General features: G+C 40.3%; 1 protein-coding gene across 4 annotated transcripts in view; it reads right to left on the bottom strand.

The window, feature by feature from the left end:
• Positions 1 to 756: 756 nt before the first annotated feature.
• Positions 757 to 21,393, bottom strand: part of LOC124163821 — a 187,144-nt gene continuing 166,507 nt past the window's right edge. For 3 of the 4 annotated variants that reach the window (XM_046540919.1, XM_046540921.1, XM_046540922.1), the window contains 8 exons: positions 20,567 to 20,873; positions 19,010 to 19,370; positions 16,902 to 17,216; positions 15,140 to 15,435; positions 7,288 to 7,396; positions 6,807 to 6,919; positions 6,297 to 6,398; positions 757 to 3,354 (listed from right to left, as the gene is read on the bottom strand). In XM_046540919.1, the coding sequence (XP_046396875.1) occupies positions 2,093 to 3,354; positions 6,297 to 6,398; positions 6,807 to 6,919; positions 7,288 to 7,396; positions 15,140 to 15,435; positions 16,902 to 17,216; positions 19,010 to 19,370; positions 20,567 to 20,873 (2,865 nt within the window). In that variant the 3' untranslated portion in view covers positions 757 to 2,092. The remainder of the gene's footprint in view (positions 3,355 to 6,296; positions 6,399 to 6,806; positions 6,920 to 7,287; positions 7,397 to 15,139; positions 15,436 to 16,901; positions 17,217 to 19,009; positions 19,371 to 20,566; positions 20,874 to 21,393) is intronic. The other variant, XM_046540920.1, reaches the window with a different exon arrangement.

Here is a 21,393-nt window from a genome sequence, read left to right as displayed (position 1 = left end):
CAAGGTCACCTCACTCAGCGACAGCAGGAACCAGAAGGACGTCACACAGGCTTTTCCCATCATTCCTACTTAGTCGTTGCGTTTTCGTGCGCTAGAAAATTTTCACTTTTAGTTTAATTTTGAAAAATATATATCGTCGTTCGATAATCTAAGAGCGTGAAATGCGTACTCCAGGAGTAATAATCTTTCAATTTAGGCAATAAAAAAATAATAGGAAACCACCCTTTTCTTTCCGAGGAAGTGTATCGCTTGTAGACTTTTGGGTTAATAGCAACATAATTATTATTACATAGATTCCAACATAACTATTTAAAGCAAATAAAGGGTAACATTAGGCAGTTGATCAAAAATACATGTTAATTTACTCAGGAATCGTATATCATAAATGATTGAAAATTGTAAGGAAAGCTGACAAAAATTGAGGTAAGAACAATGAAATATGTAAAGATAGATAGCAGAAATAAAATACAGGAAGTGATTAATAACTACTGTCTCAATGCAAGCTTATCATGACAAAAGAGGGATGAACCTATTTTAAAGAAGCATTTTATACTTTCCCAGCCAGTGAACTCATGAGTATATAACTTTTACTACAAAATGGCAGGCATTTCATTACTAATGACTTGCAATGAAAATGGTTAAAAAAATCCTGACGAGACAACAGCCCAGAGGGATATGTATGAAGAAACCATCACAGACTCCACAAATACATCTATAAGACCCAGATTTGATTTGGAGGTTAGAAAAGAGAGTAAATTATTTTAGAAATATTTTGCAATGTGTATTCATGTTTACATTACATAAATGCTTGTAGTCAAGATGAAAAATACAATCAACTGTCATAATCATGGTGACCACTCTATGGATAACTAAACTACTCCCCTATTCAAACATATCATACACATAATATGGACATATACACAATAGGAATATTAAAACAGTCTTTGAGTATTCATTTTTTTTACACATGGAGAGACAAAATTTCTTCTATAAAATAACTTTCATCGGAAACTAAAGTAAAATCAAGAAAGAATGTATTCAATGAAAGATTAATCAAAAATGTTAACTTAGATAGTTCTGATTGCATCTCGTCAAAAACATATTAGCAATATTTCAAGGGTTTCACACCCCTCTTTGTATTTTTCGGTAAACCCAATACATAATGATCAGAAAGAATTCCCGCCAGTGTCATCGTGCTGGACGGCTTATGGGGATAATTCTGCTCAGACTAGCACGCAACTACATGTTATATATAATATATATTTATAGAAACTACTTATCATCATTTAAGATAAGATTACTTCTTTGCTGATATATTCCCAATATGGGAGCATCAATCAAGGTATTTTTTTGGTCAGCTTTTCTTCTTTACACAAAGGCACATGTTGGCAGTAATCAAAGAATGAAACACCCACTGTTTTAAAAAAATCTGTTTCCTTTTCGTGACTAAAAAATAACCTAAGGAGAGAATCCAAGCATAAAAGTGTCGAGTGCTCAAAGGAGGCAGCAACACTCGCCAATCAGCATTATCACCTTTGAATCCCTAAATAACTCAAACTTGGTGTCACGAAACAAAAAAACTTGGGGGATTGTCCTCATGTCTATAACACACGCCCTCACAAAAAGGAAGGCAGTTAAAATTTTTGCCCCTTTGTACAAGAATATATGTGTCACCAAAAACTAAGCAAAGGAAAACTAACGAAATGGGCATGGATCTTTGATTTTCATTCTTGGCTAAAATATAAAAGAATCCACACCCAATTTTCACAGTCTCACAGCATAGTCACATGGTACTTATTGTTTATTTACACACGACAATACACTCCCATGCGATAAAGTCAAAAGAGACGTTTCGAAGGACGCCAGGTAACATGGACATGCCCTCTTGCCCTGAGAAGCAAATACAAGGGGCACGATTGAGTGCACGTTGTGTTCGCTGCTCCTCAACAGAGGTGCGGGAGAGGAGGGGGCACTTGTGCCAACAACACACGCTACGCAACAGTCACACCTTCACTGGCAGCCCTGTCCCACCAGCAAATGGTCCCGCGCACAGATTAATGACTCGATGGGGTCAAAACCCCCTTGCCGGTCATCAACTGGACCCACCACCTCGGAGCGCGTCAAAGGCCGCTTCCGACGCTCCCAGCGACCTCCTCCCCACCCCAGGGCCATCGCCATCATCACCCGCACCACCTCGGCCCCTCCTCTCCTCGGCCTGCTGCTTGGCTGTCCTCTTCCCCCCGTACGTCCGCACTGTTTCCACTCCCGAGAAGAGGGGCTTCTTCTCCTCCTCGACACTTGCCCCACCACCCCCACCCTTCTTCCTCCCCTTGCCCCCACGACCTCCACCCTTCTCTGCCCTCTTTGGTGCTGCTTCAGTCGTCTCCGAGGCCTGCGATGCCTCCACGGAACCCTCCGCACCCCCCCCGTGGTCTGAAGCCCCAGACGTGGAACCCCTGAGCCGACGAAGAACCCTCATGGTGCCTCCAGCTTCGCTCTCCACATCCGAGGAGGCGCCTTCGTCCTCCTCCTTCCCTCCCTTGCGCCCCTTTGACCCACTGCGCATCGACGGGCCCGTGCTTCCCTCCGTGCTGCCGTGGTCCCCACTCCTTGCCGGGCTGCTGCCGCCGCCGGAACAAGACCCTCGAATACCTTTGCCATGTTTCCAGAATGCCGTGAGCGACTTGTAGCCCTTGCCACATGCATTGCAGGAGTACTTGGCATCCGATGACGAGGAATCGACCGAAGCCCTCTTGGCTCGGATGGAAGCTGCACTGCCACTCTTCCCGTCATCCTCAGCACCGTCGTCGTCGTCCTCATCGTCTCCGCATTCACTTCCCACTCGAGACGACCCATCGGCACTGCCAACCCTCGAAGGAGTCTCCTCCAGATCGTCATCATCATCCTCAAACTCGTACACATCAAAGAGGCTCTTCTCAATGTCCGAAGCCATCCCGCCACGAGCGCCACCTCTCTTGCCGCGACCCCTCCTGCTGCCACCTCGCCCCCGCCCAGTTCCCTTGGAAGTGGTCGCCATGCCCAGGTCGTTGCTGCCGTCCAATGTCGACGCAGACGACTTCCTCGAATGGCCCACCTTGGAGCCAGAGAAGCCCTTCCCGGAGCTCATGGCACCCAGCTTGAGTTTCTGTGAGAGGTTGAGTTCCCTCAGCGCAGCCTCCGCTTTCGCCTTGATGTCACTGCCCAGGCCACTCCCCACGCGACTCCGGAACTCTTTGGTGGCATGACGAGGGAATATTTTCTGCAACGGAAGGGCTCCCTCCAAGTGGTTGGAATTGTGCTCAAGGTTCAGGTGACGGATGACACCTTGAGGGGACTTGAAGTTCACTCCACACACTGCAAACAAAAATAAGGTATTAATGAGATTAGCCAAGAGTTGAAGGAACACTTTTTGTACAACGTTTTGAAGTTATGAACACTGAAATCAATAAGATTTCACAATTTGAAAAAAAAGTAATTTACTTCAGTGACAGGCAACAACTGCTACAAACAACTAGCTTTAAACTTATACAGTGTAATCTCAATCAATCATATTAGCCACTTAGCTAAAAAAATGTTTGCATTCCATCTCGGCATTTATACTGCTACGATGTATTTCTGTCTGTTGTAAAAATTGCACGAAAATATGGAAATAACTAATAAATAACAAACAATACCCACAATATGATAACTAGTGAAATAATAGTGTGTATGTAATTAATATGTATATAACACATAGCCATATAATTTTCACTGATACTTTAGATTGCTTCAAGGACTCATTGATAGCTTTCTTCACTGTGAACTGTGTATCTTTCTAGAGGTGATAACGTAATACACTGGCATCCCCACTGTTCCATGTACCCCAGTAGCTAACTTTCCATACAGGTGAGTGCCTGGCCGATCAAAAGCAACTCAAGCAATCTCCATTCCCTACCCTTTTGCTTCCACTTGCCCCAATTCCCCCACTCCATTCATCTCCTTGATAGACTGGGGCATTAACGTGCCTTAACGAGACAAATTCTGCAGATCCTTTGGGCTCTACTCAACCTCGTGCAAGGCATTTTGTAATATCCAAACTCTTCTCCCTCGGATTCTTTAGTGCTTCTACCATTACTTTTCGTCAATGCCTGCCACACAAGAGGTCACTGGTTCAAGTCCTGTCCATGCCCCTATTCAGAGCATAAATGTTCACATACATTTAATTGTCAAGTAAAAAAAACCCCGATGTACAAGGCCAATGACTATTTTTGGCGGTGTAGGAATAAATGTAAAAACAAAATAAATTCATAGGGACTGTGATATGCAAACAATAAATACAGGAAAAAATACGATGTATGTTCGGAAGTTTATTTGGGACAAAGAATGGTGACTGATATATGCCGGAAAACAATCAATGTGGGAACATTAGATCAATGTTCCACCGTGTCCACAATGTGACTTGAAGGCACTAAATTTCCATTCAGAAATGAGAACTTGTGACAATGATCTACTAGTCTTCTACTGAAGCATTCTTGTAGTTAATTGTCGCATGTACCCCATGAAAATAAATATTAGATATCTAATATCATATTGTGGAGATATGAGATGTACATATCACTCCAGACGTAGGTCCCACATGTGGCAACTGGACAATTTCGATTTAACATTTTAAAAAACAATAGGATTTTGCAGTAGCTCACAATCTTGCACACAAATTACAATAAACCCAATAAAATAAAAAACCATTTCTAAAATTGGTGTTATTGTATTCATTCAAAGCATTTAAGGAGCATTGAATGAAAACCGACTACAGAGTTCTTGAACTACTAAGTTACAGCAGACTTCCAATTATCCGGCTGTGGTTTTATCCGTGTTGCTGATTATCTGTGCATGATTTTCACTATTCCTCAATTTTTTCCACGATCTTTATAAAAAAATAAAATCCGACGCAAAATCATCGGAATTACTGCATTAATGCTACGATATACTGGGCTTATTATTTCCGTGGGAATCCCCACACGTAAAACGGAAGCGATCGTGCACTAGCTGCATTCACAGGAGCACCATGTTCCCGTTTTCCAAGCCTTGCAGTGTGCTACCGCCCTCCGTGATCACGGATACACATCCCACAGCAGTTGCAACCGGGCTACTTGTGCGAGATGCGACCACGTGGGGTGGTGCCTGACAGTGTAGTTTCTGACGCCAAGCAGTGGTTTTGAAGCATTTGTGCAAACCGCCACAATCTGTTCTGTATCTGTGATCACACAGCCGCGGATGCGTGGTTTTCGAAATCAGGCCTTACGTGGAGAATTAATAATACGAGTGCAACCATGTTATTGCTGCTAAAAAGTTCGCGAACTTAACGAAGAAAGCTCTCATTGAGTCCAGGAAGCACTCTAAAATGACAGAATAACTGCATAAATAATAATATACGAGCGTGATGCCCCCGCTCCCAGCAGCCTTCCCCCGCTCTTTGCAATGCAGGTCCACAGAGGGATAGGCACGTTTCTAATTTTAAAATGTAGAAAAAAAGGCAGGGTCTCATGTACAAATGTAATTGGAATGTTCATGTACAAATTGAGGTCAGAGGACCTCTTTAAACACAATATTGGAAGTAATTACACTATCGTCTGTTAAACGCACATGATGACTCATACTTACGTATCAACAGGAGACTTGAATGTGGAATCAGCCGCATTTTGATAAAAGTTATTTAAAGAATGCGAGATATTGTTGCAAATGAACAAATGTTTCAGTTTGTGCCCCGTTAACGTCAGGAATATTTACCGGTTTTTGGTTTTATATTTTTTTTTATTTAAAAACCAATTTTAGGAAACAATAGCAATATTTAGGAAGTAAGATATGCTGTCGCATGTTCTCTCATAAATCTGTGCATTTTGGTATCTCATTTGTAGAGTTTGGTTGCGTACAAGTTGAGAAAAAGGTATCTATACAGTAGAAATAATATAGAAGATTGTTTTTTTTAGGTGAATTATGAATATAAAAAGACATTTAAGTGAAAGTTTGGGTTATCCATGTTTTCCGATTATTCGTGCCCTCTCTCCCATTGGGATGATCGGGAGTGCACTGTATTTGAATTCCCAGCAGGAACTGGATGAGGCACTTCATGTATTAATGTTTGTCAATGGTTTCACATACTTAGAAAAAATAGAAAGTATCCAGGACTAAATATACACCATATGATTTACTTTGCTGATTGAGGAATTGGGATGAAAAAGTAAGTTTGTCTACGCCCGGTCAACCTAATCATAATAAAAAATCAAACGCGTTGAGCAAACGAAACACTGATAGAATACCTGAGCAAAGGTAGTTTCCTTTGGGGTCGGGATCCATGTATGACTCTTCCTCGCTAGACCTAGAAGAGGGAGTTGGGCTGGCCATCCTCAGCACTGGAAAAGCTGGAAAAGGACGTAAAATGTTTGCTTTAAAGAGCAAACAATACTTCACTGGGCAGTTTTCATCAAACACAAGATAAAATAAATTTTAACTATGCTCAAATAATGATAGTAATTCCTCCGTTTGTGACCCATAATAGATATGTATTAATTTGATGTATTTTCTTTCCAATTCAAAAGAAATCAAAATCGTTCGCAACACTGCCCAAGTTGCATTCTTTAAAATCACGAAACTGAACTTTACTCGAAAAAGTCAATAACCTACTAGGCCACATTAATAAAACTCATCAAAACACGGAATATCATAAGAGCTATTAAAATTAGGACTTTATAACCTTCAAAAGCAGGAAAAAATCTTGAAGGCAAACAAGAAAACACTCGTAAAGAGTCCCTCATGAAGTGAAGACTCACCTTTCATTTTAACCAAAAACTTCTTTCTTATAACCATTGATTCCTCAGGTGATTCTTTTCTTAAAATCAGGTGGTGATGCATATCTGTCGTGAAGCAGTTAATACTCCACTCCCTGTAATGAAAAAAACATTATCATATTACAGTGTGTGCATTTTAATGCCAGTTAATTAGCATGATGATGTAGACAATGGACATTTTCAACTTGTGGCAAAATGAATAAGTTAAAATATCAATGCTGCTATTTCTGAAGGTGAAGTTATGACTGCCATTTGAGCATACCATTTGAGCTTCCTATATTGGGAATATTTCAGAAAAAAGGCGATGAAAAGGTTTCATATGATAAAGGTTAAGCTTAGGAACCAATTGAAAATTTTTATACAGTTGGTTTCATATTTATTGTGCTGATGTTTTAATATAACGCTGAGTTCAATGAGAATTAATCAACTGTGGTTCAACCCAATTATCTAATTTCAATATTACCTGTGTTTTGTCTTCACATGCTTGCATAACTTCAAGAAGTTATTCATGCTTTCCCTGCATATTGGACACTCCATCATTGAATCAGAAGTATCTGGCAACGGTGAATCTGCTGAATTCATGAAAAAAATGAAGAAATATTCAGAAAAATATCCACAGAGCCTTTAAAAAGGTAAGATACTAATAATAACAAGAATATGATGCATTTATACAACTGTAGTCATGAATAATAATTTAATTTAGAGTATTCCCAAAAAGGCGACTGCATTCTTGTAGCTAATATTAGTGCAAAGAGATAAGAAAAAAATCTACGAGAAAAACAAATTTTAGCACTTTCACTTCAAAGTGTACTTTCTGAAATTTCTAAAAAGTATGTACTTGAATACCAAGACAAAATAAATAGTTTATTCAAACTCAATGACTCTAGAAAAAGTTCTTCAGCAAATACCAATGCAAGATAATGATTGAAGATAACAGTCATGACAACACTGTAGTGAAGAGAAAAGACAAGGATTGCATAAACATTAGGCAAACAACGACCAGCAATTTCAGAGTAGCCATAATAACAGATATGAAAAGTTTGGTCTTCTCGCTATTCTGAAAGTTTTCACACCGTTTTTAAAAAGTTACATTTGTTAACTGGAGTACCCTCAATCCAAGGGTACTCCAGATAAAAAAATGATCATGATCCCAGCAAGGAGAGTTTTCAATCACACAATCATCAACACTTTCAATTAGGCTATCAATCTTTCGAGTAAGGATCCATAAATAATATGATGAGTGGACAATCACAATACAAAGCAGTATACAGAGAATCTGCTAACTTGAGAGTGATAATGTTTCACAGGAACACTGGTGTCACTGAAAAAAATTTGAAAACACAATACTGGTAAAGAATTGATTTTATAAATAAATGCAAGTGAATTTAATGATGGACAAATAACTGGGATATGAAATATATTACAAAAAAATTTCAACCTTGGACATACATTCTTTTCAGTCCCACCAAATATTCAATAAATTCACGAATCAAACGGATGGTACGTATGGTGGATTTTGGACAAAAATAATTTCCTACCTCAAGCTGCTGACTTTCAAATGAAATAATTTTCATGAAAGCCAAAATCTATATATGTATTTCACATGATGAAGGATTTATTTCACGTGTTTGCCATCCTGAAAACGATTCCTGTAGCAATGCAAATGGACATAATAGCATTGACGATTTGATTTAATTGAACAATGCCACTGATTCAGTGATGGACATTTAACTAGATACACTATGCATGGGCGTACCCAGTGAGGGGCAGGAGTGGGCAGCTGCCCCCCCTAGAAGCAAAAATTGCAAATGTCTTTAAGGAAAATAATACTGTATAAGCGCGTGTAAGAGGCACACCTTTTTTCCCAGAAATTGCAGCCGAAAATGAGGGTGCGCCTCTTACACAAACTTCTTATCCCCCCCTCCCCTTCACCGGTAGCAAGTCTAAGGGGGACTGAGTGGCCTTGGTTTTTAGTGTGAGTCAGTCATCTGAAACCCTGGGTCAAAAACAAGCGGCAGGCAGGGAAGCTTCTCCCTTAGTGACATATTTTTACAATGCTCCTGTTTGCTTTTCTTGTAAGCATCACATTTTCTTGTAGGTCACATCGGTACATCGGAGGTGAACATAGAAAAGATCGCGCGTGGTTTTTCGCTCTGGAGGGCGCACGAAATTTACTGCCACGAGTGGGCATCCCGTGGCATTTATTCTGCAAATTGTAATTGCATATCAAACGTAGAGAAACACGCAGTTTTGAAGGACAATACCTAGTCAATAGTCTACATCTGTCTTGCCAATTAATTTCCATTATGCTGAGGACCTGATTTTTCAAAAATCATCTTCAGACGCTAATATGAGGATTATTGCAACTGAAAATTATATTGTTGCCAAAACCTGCAGTTAAAAAAATTCGAACGAGTTTGTACATTGTTGGCCTAAATGATGGATAGAAGAAATCGGAAATGCTTATAAGTGAAGAGTGCTGAAGGATAGGTTGAGGGGAAGGAGCGCGCTCCCTCTCCTCTGTATTTCAAGCTACGAGGCTATGAGCGAAGGAGCAAGGGAAGAACACGTCCGATCTTGCATGCGACGTGGTTGCATTCAAAGTGAAGGGGCGAAGGTGCAGCAATGTGATATATGCAGTTTGTGTTGCCTGAAGTTTCCAGTCTGTCTCGTCTTGTTTGAATGTGCTTATGCTACACTTGTTTCCTCCGAAATTGTGCTGCTTGGACGATGTTGAATATCAGTAGCCTTGTTATAACTATAAATCTTTGTGTCAATCAATTAGAGCTTAAAAAACTTAAATGCTTTCAGATATACGTCGCGTTAGGTCTAATTCTTTTTAGAACCTCGTGCGTGTCATACAATTGCTGAAAGCTATCGAGATATCTTCGAGCTCAGAAGGTGACTCACGTAGCATTTGGCCTCCAGAAACTAGGAGAATTGAACCTGGTAGACCGAAAAAGGTCAGTTGGTGAGAAGGGGTAGGGATGAAACACGTTTCCATTGTTCCCCTGTAACTTGATATTTTCCTATTTTCCTGTGGGGTCTCGGAAAGGAAAAAAAATGGCAGAGGCATTGACTGATGGCTTGCCGATTATGGTTCCGTGAAATCTACGACGTGGTTTTTGTCCTACGACGCTGAGATTTCCCCGATTGTTGTCCAATCTATTGGGAAGGTTCATGCTGTGTGTCTGTCGTGTTTTAACTTAAAATTTTCCACGGCTGCAATTCTATTGCAATACTCCTGCGAGAGCTTTTAAACAAAATTGTGCATGAGTAGGACAAGCCTTGTAGAGCAACGGGGTATGCGAAGAGAGGATTGGAACTCTTTCTACTCCTTCTTATGGGATGTTGCATTCACGAAAGCATTAATTTAAAATTTTGGATTCAGATTCAATTTCTTCGACGAATTTGGATCCGGAGCATAAGGTGTAGGGAATTATCCGTGGATTTTAGGATCCAAAGTACCCAATCTGACCATGCCCAGTAAGCATCATAAGGTTAAGACTACATATGAATACAGTGGAACTTGTTTAGTACGTTTCTAAAGGGACCACAAAAAATGAACGTACTAACCAGGAAAACGTGCTAACGAGGAAAGTAAAAAATAGCAGTCGGGGTAATTGCAAGCTGTGGAAAAGTCATCATAATTACAATTACTATCGGTAGTTCTCCTAGGATCGCCTTCCTGAACTCTTTTCACCTTTAAAATAAAGAAATTGGGCGCTACAAGGAAAAACAATACCATGGGAATAAAAACCACAATGTTTCATAGATTTCCCGAAGACAATTAGTGCATGAAAACGGCGTCTTTCTCCCGTGATTTATCCTATATGTATTTATAGAAAGAGGACAAGTAAAGCTAAATCATTTCTTTTTTGTCACAGCATACTCGGAGAATATAACAACAACCCTGAGTATGTCAACGGGTTGTTTTTATACATCATAAAAATTGGACAAAATTTTATTAACCTTAAATTAGGGCAACAGCCGTACACATTCGCTTCTGGAATAAAGCCATATCGAATAAGTTCAACAGATTCAGGCTTCAATTGGTGGAAGTTAGACATATTTAAGTAAATGAAAGATCGTAGCACTTTTCCACAAGAATTTTTAATGCGTACAACGCGTTTCGGCTCACTGAGCCATCATTTGGTACAAGACTGGATGTTTTTGAGCAATTCGAAATTGTACAAAGTGATTTGAATACACTTATGAATGAGCAAGTGTTTTTCACCCACTCCCCTCTCCTAAAGATACCCTTCACCAAAACAAATGGTGAAATTCTTTCCTCACCCACGTCTTAAGTGACCCCAACATCCACGGGGTGTTTCCCGTCCGCCCATCCTCTCTACGCATTTGACCATTTTCTATTGCTGGCAATTTCCTCCCTTGTACCCCCGCTAACTTTCACTCCTTCTCAGCTAACCCAAAGGGACTCCTCACCCCCGCCTTTTTTCCTGCGTCGCTACTTACTCCTCTCACTTTCAAAAGACACGCGGCCTCTTTTTACCCTAAACCCCCCCCCTTTTTCACTCTTCTCAACACCCCCTCCTCCTGTTTTGCTATGGTCTTCCCCACGTGTCGTCATTTTACAGTTATGACCAGAACCCTCCCTCCAACGTGGGTTCTCTACATCCCGTAGTTGTATCTTTCCCCATTGTCTCTACTCTGTACACCCGTTCCCACCCCCCCTTCCTCAAAGATGTCAAATCCTCTCCTTCTCCAATACTCTCCTCTCTCAAGGGTATAAAAGGGATCTTCACATGTGTTCAAGCGTCTTGTACCAGATGATGGCTCAGTGAGCCGAAACGCGTTGTACGCATTAAAAATTCTTGTGGAAAAGTGCTACGATCCTTATCGAATGTTATATCAATCGATATATCGAATAATAACACGCAAGATTATTAGATTACGACATAATTACAAGAAGATTTTATATTATACAGTTGAAATTTACTTTAAAAATTTATTTAATGTCGTCTGCTTTCGTGCCGAGATCGAGTATTTTTAAGCTAAGCTTCGCGTGGAGATCCAGAGCATCGTCCGCTCCTGCAGCAGTAGTCAAATACGCACGTACTCAGTAGCATTGACGTCGTGCAGTACTGCTTTAGATAAAGTGGGAATTGGATAAGAGTCATTTCTTCATCATGATAACTCGTGCAATAGCAACAATTGCCCACTCGTGAAATTTGTGCGCAGTGGGCACTCCAGAGGCAACAGAAGGTGAGGAGCTCGGGGTGGGGAAAATTGGGGCTTCTCATTGGCTGCAGTTTTGCATAGTCAGACATTTCTGACAAATGGCCATATTTTATTATTCATCACGTCATAAGAATTGAAAAATGCATTTGGATAAATCACAGTCGAAGAAATATATGTGGAATGAATGCAAGGATGTTAATGGCTCGTAATAATAAATTAAATCATGAATTCGGAGCTTTATGACCCTTAAGAAAATAATATAGAACGAATTGCGGGTTGCGTCACGGCTAGCAATTGAGCGTACTAACCAGGAAAGCGCAATTTTTTCAAACGTACTAACTAGTGATGGGTCGATTCCAAAATTTTATCGATTCCGATCCCGATTCCGATTCTGACATTTCGATTCCGATTCTACCGATACCGATTCCATCGATTCTGACGACATAGGCTCCAAGAAAAAGACCTACATGGGAGAACCCTGAGTAAAGTCATATTCACAGTTATAATTAAGATTAAATACTGCTTATATGAATCGTGTAATATTTGGCCCTTTCAAATTCTCAAGCAGAAAAACCAACATGCTCATGCTCAGCCAGCAGGTTTTGATGTCTCCATGTTACAGTATTAATGCCTGCAGAAAATTGCCTTTTGCTACATAATTGTGTGACTGGGAAAGTACTTTCCTCCCAAAATTGCAAGATTTCGGAAACTTGAAGTATATCATCGATCTTTGTGGATCTTGAAACCTCATGGAACTCAAGTTGCTTAAGCAAATGAGCTAAAGAACTTAGCTTTAGTTTTGTAGAGCCAAAAATACCTATACTTCTCACGTCATTTAATCAACCTTAAAAATCTTGCTTTTTTAAGTTCAAGAAAGAAACTAAACGCTATAAACGAACATCACATCGGACGAACGCAGTATTAAAAAAGGCTAAAAGATGCCTTGTGATGTGAAAACTCAGCTTTCCGCGCGACTCACCTCTGCGAAGGTGGAGAGGGAAAAAGGGTATCGGCTGTTGCCTTTCGAGGAAACAGTGCATTTTCCTCTCTCTTAAGCATGCCGACTTAATCTCTTCACTTTACTTCAATACCCGAGCCATATTTCTTATGCGTGGGATAGTTCCCGAAAAATATACAATCCTTAGTATTTTCACTCGAGTAATGAGTTAATTGGTCAAGTCAATCTATTAATAACGTACCCTTTTTAACACCCTCATTTTAGTTTTTTAAGTCAATGAAGACGATTGTCCGTGCTTTAAATGACGATTTTCAAGACTAAAGTTTTAAAAAACTTGAAAAATCGGCCTCAGTTACCGAGTTCCGCGGCGTGTAGCTCGGCCTTGAAGCGCGATTAAAAAATCGCTCTTATTTCCTTCTTCGCAAAAGTGTTTTTCCAAGATTTCTGCTTAGTACTTTTTAGAAAACTCTACTTTATATTGTGGTTCAAATTTTCCGAGTTATATTTTTCGCAAACGAAAGATAGTTTCTACTTTATGTCAAATTTCAAGTGAAAAACGGGTCGACCATTTCGCGTTGTAAAACCAGACAGATGAAAGCCAAAATCTTCAAAAGTCATTGGAAGTATAGAAAAAGCACCAAGTGAAAGGAATATTGCGTTTTTTATTCCATAAAAATCATACCGACGCAACACCACCTGGATAAATTTAAAAATTTTCGAGGATTAACGAGATCGCGCGTGGTTTTGAAAAGTTGGTCATGTTTGGGCCACTAAAGCGTCGTATTTAGGTAAAATGGCATATAAGTATATATCTGGTAACGATTTATGAGTATTTACGCTAAGTTTCAAGCCTCTTTCCCCAAAAAGATGATTTTGGACTTGATTCCAGCTTTTTCCGATTTCGGACCGGTGCACCGCGGTGTCGGCCGATCGGCCGCCGCGGCTGGCGTAAAGGTATTCGGCGCCCACGTTGACAACTGTAGAGTGTGCAGAAAGCTAAAACTACCAAGCCAAGACATTGTAATGACTTATCGGCTTTAAAAACTGTATTACTACATGAGTTTCATGATAGCACTTCCTGCCGGCAGATTGCTGGACCTACTAGCCTCGAAAGCCCTGTAACCGTAACTTACTCGACTCGACATTTGCAATGCTGCTCGAAACGCTCGAGTCGAGTACCAACTACTTAAGCGCATAAAAGTACCAACTATTCGACTCTACTCGAACTTTCGAGTACTCGCAAATCCACAGAAGATAATGTTTTTGTTGTTACGATAACGCTGCGCGAGAATTCAAATGACTGTTGGAAACGCGGTCATATTTAAATTTGTGGTTCGAAGTACTACTGGAATCGGAATCGATTTTTCACATTGGCAAGTACTCATTTTCGATTCCGATTCTTGGCCGAGAATCGAGGAATCGAAGAATCGAGGAATCGAACCGACCCATCACTAGTACTAACCAAATACTTTTGCCTGTATTTTGTTCCGATGGTACCGGGACCGATAGAAATCGTCGTACTAAGGAGGAAAACATACTAAGGAGGAACATACTAACCAAGTTCCACTGTACATACTTATCTCCGAGCACCATACAAATCGTGTAAATTTAGCTGAAAAAATGCCGCAATAATTGCCCAGGTCCAGGCATACGTCTGCAACACCGTGCGAAAGGATAAAAAAAATGCCGCAAAATTTTTTATTCTTTAGCTTCGATGCTCAAAATAGGGGAGCGCCTCTTACACGCACTTATACGGTATTTTTTCAAGCAAATAATTTTAAAAACTAATAAAGAGCTGTAACAGTTTCCTTAAAATGTCTATTTCATTCACCTTCAACTTGAACAACCATGGCTTTCCCTCCCCCCCCCCCCTAGTTTTGATCCTGGGTATGCCCGTGACACTATGTACTTTATATGCTATTAGTAATTGTTCGTTTCCTATAACACAGAACCTAAAGGAGTAGGCAAATAAGTCGCAAGGGAGCAATAGTTATCAAATTCCTTCTTAGAAGTTACTTTAGAACTCACAACTGATTACAAATATTGAACGCAACAGAAACAAAGCCTTATAACATATTTTTGGTGCATCATCGACCCATGAGTATCACCCCTCCACCTTCACGACACTCAATGCTTGGAAACATCATTTTCTCACCGATTCCATTGTGAGCCCGTTTCAGGTGCGCCTCGAGCTGTGAGTGACGGAGGAAGGTGAGGTGGCAAGCAGGGCACGGGTGGTGGTTGTGACGTCGCCCCGTCTCCGGAGTGTCCTCCGAATCCTCCTTGGCTGTTGAGCTTCCATCTCCCGACTCATCTTTGCGGCCACGACCTAAAAGCTCATCAAAGTCCGAGTTCTCGTGCGAACAGCTCCTGGGTAACCTGACGTCCATGCAAGTCATATCACGATGAGCCCAAGTGATATGCCTGTTCTTGCTGGACAACCTCTGGAACCTGTCAAAGCAAACGATGAGAATCAATGGAATCTACCGTAGAACACTCTTAATTAATTTATTTAAGTAAATTTCACATACAGCCGTGACACCAATTTACAGTGAAATTTTTAACAATGACATGAATTAGACAATACAATAACAATATAAAAACAAACAAAGAATTAACTAGCAGGGAAGTATAACATTCAATTAGCAGACATATGGGTCAGAGCTTGTGCGGTGAATGTTTTGCGTGACAGATAAAAAGGATCTATGGAAGGAGGGAGCGAATTTAGAAGGGAGGAGAGGCGACATAAGGGTGAGCGCTTGGTCAGGGAAATTCTGGGAATAGGAAGGTGGAGTAGGGAGAGCGAGCGGGTGGAACGAGTCGGTATTCTAAAATTCAACAGAGAGAGGAGTTCAGGGCAGTCAAAAGTCGAGTTCAAGATATTGTGTAGAAAATTGAAGTCCGTTTTAAGTCTGAGATTCTGCACTTTAGACAAGGAAAGAGAAGACGATACAGCATCAGAGGACGTATGTATTGCATAAGTGGGGGACTCTATGCCTAACTATTTCGGCAAAGAAGTGGGGGATGCAATCAAGGGATTTTAGGTTAGTCGGGGCTGACACGGACCAAATTGGAAAATGAAATGAAGTATTCCTACTAAAAAAGTGATTGAAACAAAAACATTCAAACATCACAGGAGCACCAATTAAATAAAACTGCACAGATCACAGCCAACCAAAATGATTATGTATCTATCTATCAAATGAAATTCCACACCAAAATTATGGCAAAAATAAACAGGAACACTCAAAGAGTAATAATAAATAAGTACTACATTCTGCAACAAAAAAATTAATCACAAAAATATACATTCAAAATTGGAGGTAATTTCCCAATTCGTAACAGAGAGTCCAAGCCCAAAAAAGGATGAAAGGGTGCCTACCATATTCACATGGGGACCTTTGCGACCAGCCTTATGGTAGTTCACATGCATACATTCTCATAAATCATACGAAGTAAATTTGAATTTCAACTACATATATTCAGGTGATTCTGCCAACCACTGGCCCTTGACTTCCCTATTCTTCTCCCCCTACCAATCCCTTTCCCCTACTTCACCAATTCTCTCACACACCACAATAATGTGGCCTTTGAAAACCTCTACCAATTATTATGAGCAGGAAATAATTGAGATTACCAAAGTATTCATGATTTGAAAAATTACATTTCAGCTCAATTCAGCTCAGCCACAGATATGTGCTTTTCAATCCATTTTAACTGTCTTTTCAATGAAAAAATGAAGTAGTTGAAAGAACAAAGACGTATTAAAGGGACTAAAAGATTTACTTCAAAACATCAATCATGATTCCCAGATGAAATTGGTGATGGAGATTACTTTTAGCACAAAATATTAATAGTGTTCCTCATTACACCCTCAAACAGAAGTCAACATTTTGCCACTGGGTTAATCAACTCACCTGTCTCCACAGAATTGGCAGATGTGATGGAAGCTGGGTATTTCACCTTCCTCCAATTGCGCTTCCGCTTCCTGGCCTTTGGCCGAATCCTCTCCGTCCGAAGACCACTCAGAGGGGTCAACACCATCATCCCTTCGGAACAGAGACACTTCTGGAGAGTCAGACGACGCATCGTAGCTATCCCCAGCAATGTCACTGCATGAAGGCCCACTGAATGACTTCCTGATGGAACCATCACTGCCACCTGACATCTTACTTATCGCATCCAATGACTTGGTCAAAAGGTTCAATTTGGGAAAGGGACTGTACAAGGAACTGGAATGAAACACAAATTAAGAGTTGAAAAAAGAATAGTGACACTAAAGATTAACATAATTCATGCACATTTCTAAAGCATACACTAGGACATTATCATATCATTGTATTCATGAATGCAAATATTACACCAAATTCATGAAACTGATGCAATTTTACGACTAAGCAATGTCACTATCCAGAGTTGATGAATGTACCTCCTTTCTCATCTGGAGTTCTCGGATGTGATTGGTAATTGGGAAAAAAAACAGGAAGGAGGCAATGCCATGAAGACAGGGCATCAGCAGACAATCAGCAGAAAAATTAATGCATAATTTCAATAGAACTTTGACAAAATTCCAGGCTAATAATTACGTGATTACTTCTAAGGATAAGATTTTTAAAACATACAAGATTACTTCAATACTTTTTATGTGATAATATTATATTTATGTACTAGGACAAGGAATACGTTATTTAAAACACATAGTATGTAAAATTTATTCAATTCAAGCGAAGAAGCTAGTTCGACCTCGTAAAAAGATGCTGATGTCACCAGGAATTTTGTTCTTTTTTTTCAATCTTACTTGAATCAAGAGTGTTAGACATTTCAATTCCGTTGTCTTGTGTGAAATTCCACATTTCGATGCGGCCACAAAAATTCTACTAAGCTACTGCACTTGAAATTATGACTAACACGTTTTAGGCCAGAAAATGTGTGCTGAACTGGCAAAATTTGAAGTGAAATGAATGTGAAATAAAAGATTTTGAAATTGCAGGTTGGAGCAAAAATCAGGAATAATTCACGCATAATTCCAAGGACTATAAATGCAAGCACAATTCCAGATTTTTCCCAGTCCCTGGACATCCTGGAAGGGCACAATGACTGCCTATGGCTAGTTGGATGGATTTGGGGTGGAATAATCTCACATCGTCAAACCAGGCAATAAGAGCTGTTACGAGGAAAACCAATCTACAGTGAGTCCTCTTTTAACATCACTTACCGTTCATGAAAAATGTGACGATAAACGAAATGACGTTAAACGAAACATAATATCCCATAAAAATCAATGTAAAAAGTGAATATCGGCTCCTAGACCTCACAATTCCTACACGAAAAAATTTTAGCACGTCATATCTGGGGCATTTTTTACGATGGGAATGCCAAATTATGGCAAAAATAAGAGTTCCTGTCTTCATCGACGACAATAGCAGCTGCGACGTAAATCCTTCCCCATTTTTGTATCTTCCTGCTCTTGCTTTTCGGCTTCGATACGGTGGTCGCCCGGGCAAGCATCGCCTGGGCATCATCATCGCTGAAACATTGTCACAGTTTCAGGAACCGAAATTATTGTGAACACAGTGAAAAAAGTGATGACAAAAATTCCGAGTTCTACACGGAAAAATGCCTTGAAATCACATTTTAGGTTCCTGAAAACCATTATGTCAAGTAAAACCTTGCGCACCTACCTAAGAACTCATTTTGCAGAAAATTTGCTAAAACCGTAATCGCAATTAACAATAAACACACCGTTTTACACTTTATATAGACTGACTGTATTAGTGCCCACTAAACGAACAACCAGCAATGCCTGCCACTTCACGTTTTTTCTCCTTTAAAAGACTTAAAGTTATTGCTAAGCACAGGTGCGATAAACGAATGACCATCTCAAAATTTTCGTGATGTTATCACAAAATGACGTTAAACGGGGTGACAGAACGTGGACTCACTGTACTGTTCTTTGAGAAAAGGAAGACTATCCAATGGAAGGATGGCCAAGAGATATAAGTAGTGAAAACATTCAAAACCTAACCTTTTACTAGCCATGGCAGGCAGTCCTATGGTGGGCTTTGTTGCATTAGCATCAGAACGGCTGCGCATGTTGGCCAGGGCTTTGCCCAGGAGGCCTCCAAGAGCAGAGGTCATTTGACTCTTCAAGTTGCCATCCATCTCGGGAACGCTGCCACCTTCACCAGGCCGCCTGCGCAGATGCTGTTGCGCTATGTGGTGGTTGAGCGAGATCACGTCGGAGTACAGCTCTTTGCATACAAAGCAAGGCAAGCGCCTGGAAGGAGTGGGACTTGAAGTCACACCCCCACCCACCACCACACCTCCAACGCCTCGCCCCGCAACAAGTTCCCGCAGAGTATTGCTGGCAGCTGGGTTCGATTTTTCTGCAAAGAGAATGAAGAATTAAAAATGAATGCAAAAGACAAGATTTGAGTAATACCAGGGATGGATTGGTTTGGCTCTTAGATTCTTGGCTTCTCCGGTTTTAAATTGGCTGGCCTATCTATCAGCCAGGTGATTTCAAATTAATTTTGAAAAAAAAAAAAAATACTTTTCCCAAGTTGTACAGAAGAGAGAACAACATGGGTGAAATTTTTTATCAATGACACAAGTATTAGAATCGCAAATAAAAGCAATTAGCTTCAACACATTAGAATAGGAATTTTTGAAAGAAGCCTCAGTACATCATGCGGAAAATTAAAAAATTCCATGATATTCTTCACGTATGAGCAGTTAAATAAGCTTAGAACCAGACTCAGAAAAGAATATACACTGGAATAATTTGGACCATGAGTAATCGGAAAAATTTCCAAGAGGATAATCTACATTACTGACTAAAGTGTGATGCTATGAATCCAATCACAAATAAGATAACTTGATAATTTATTTTAGGCAGTTTTCATAATACCTACCCATAATCAATACATAACAATAACCAACAACATGATCTGAAAATTATTCCATGAAAATGGAATGCTTGATTAAGAGCCAAATCTGTGAACCAGGACCGAGAACCAATGCCAGCAACTGAACCAGAAACACAACTAACAAAAGAGTGGCACCAACCTCGTTCAGTGATAAAAATCTTAAATTTAATCTCTTCCTCAATGAGTAGAAGCATAGGCTCATGAGAACCATCAACAATATAAATAATGAGCCATTGAAACTTTGTCTGACCAGTACAAATAATGAGCACAAGTTGATGAGAGAGCAAACTAATTTTATGAAGATATAAATACATATACATAGCACTTCCTTACAGCTAAAGCATTCTCCATGCCTATTATTAAAACTGAGAACATTAAAAAGCTAAAGCCAACTTTGACCATAAGCCCTAAATTACCTTTCTCATTATTTTATTAAAGACCTTCCTGCTAGCCTGAAGTAAACCTTAAAAAGAGTCGTCCACACACACTTACTAAGTAAGTCTAGTGATAAAGGCACTTAATTTTTCCAGGAGAAATGTTTCCAAAGTCTTTTGTGATGGCTAACACCCAGAAGGGAAGGCTTGAAAAGTATATAAACAATTTCAAAAATGAATAAATGTACAGCAAGAGAGAAAATGATCATAAAAACTTACTTCCGCAAGGCTGGCCATCGGTCGCTCCCTCCAGAATGTGTTGCTTGGCATCTTTCACCTTGTGCACCCACGCTACGTGAGTCTCGAGGGCTGCCAGGCCCAAGAAATGTCTATTGCACATGGGGCACACCATTTCTTTCTTCTCGTACTGGGAAATGAGCAGGTGGGCTGACGCAAGGCTGGCCTGCGCTGGCAGCAGCCTCCTTCCGCCACGCCATCCGCGGTTGCTCTCACGGGGAGGCGGCACGATCTTCTTGCACTTGCTTGGAGGCGGACCACACCGCTTCCTCTTCCCACCTCGACCATCCTAATGGTGGAGGAATTTAAGCATGGTTTACAAGTGGGAGGAGAACAAAGATGAAATGCATTAAAACAACATGTGGGGTCTGTCACTCAACTCAAAATCTCAATTAATTAAAAGAAAATCAGGGGATATGGAAAGATAAAGATTAGAGCTTGAGAAATGAAGACTATGACTCCAATTTGCATAAGGGACGGATCGAATCCAGGGACATCTCCAAGAACCCTATTTTCAGAATCCAGGATTGATCCATGGCTTTGGACCTAGATTTTTCTGTCGTTTGATCTGTTGCCTACTTCTCAAGCTATTTGAAGGAAAAAAATGCTTGTGATCATTTTACAGGTAAGCTGACAATTCCACAAACTCATGATGAGCATGTCTTTGTTTCTTAAATACTCCTCAGTCATCTGCATCGGTCTCTTATGGCTTGTTGCTGTTTACGCACGTGCAATCAATCCCTTCCCTCAGTGAAACGTTCCTCCTGATTGATTAAATGTGTCAAAACTTTAATGACATCACCCACTAC

Source organism: Ischnura elegans, chromosome 8 (assembly GCF_921293095.1).
Source record: "Ischnura elegans chromosome 8, ioIscEleg1.1, whole genome shotgun sequence".
NCBI lineage: Eukaryota > Metazoa > Arthropoda > Insecta > Odonata > Coenagrionidae > Ischnura > Ischnura elegans.
The sequence above is the reverse complement of the archived record's forward strand: the minus strand, read 5'-3'. Positions and strand labels throughout refer to the sequence as shown.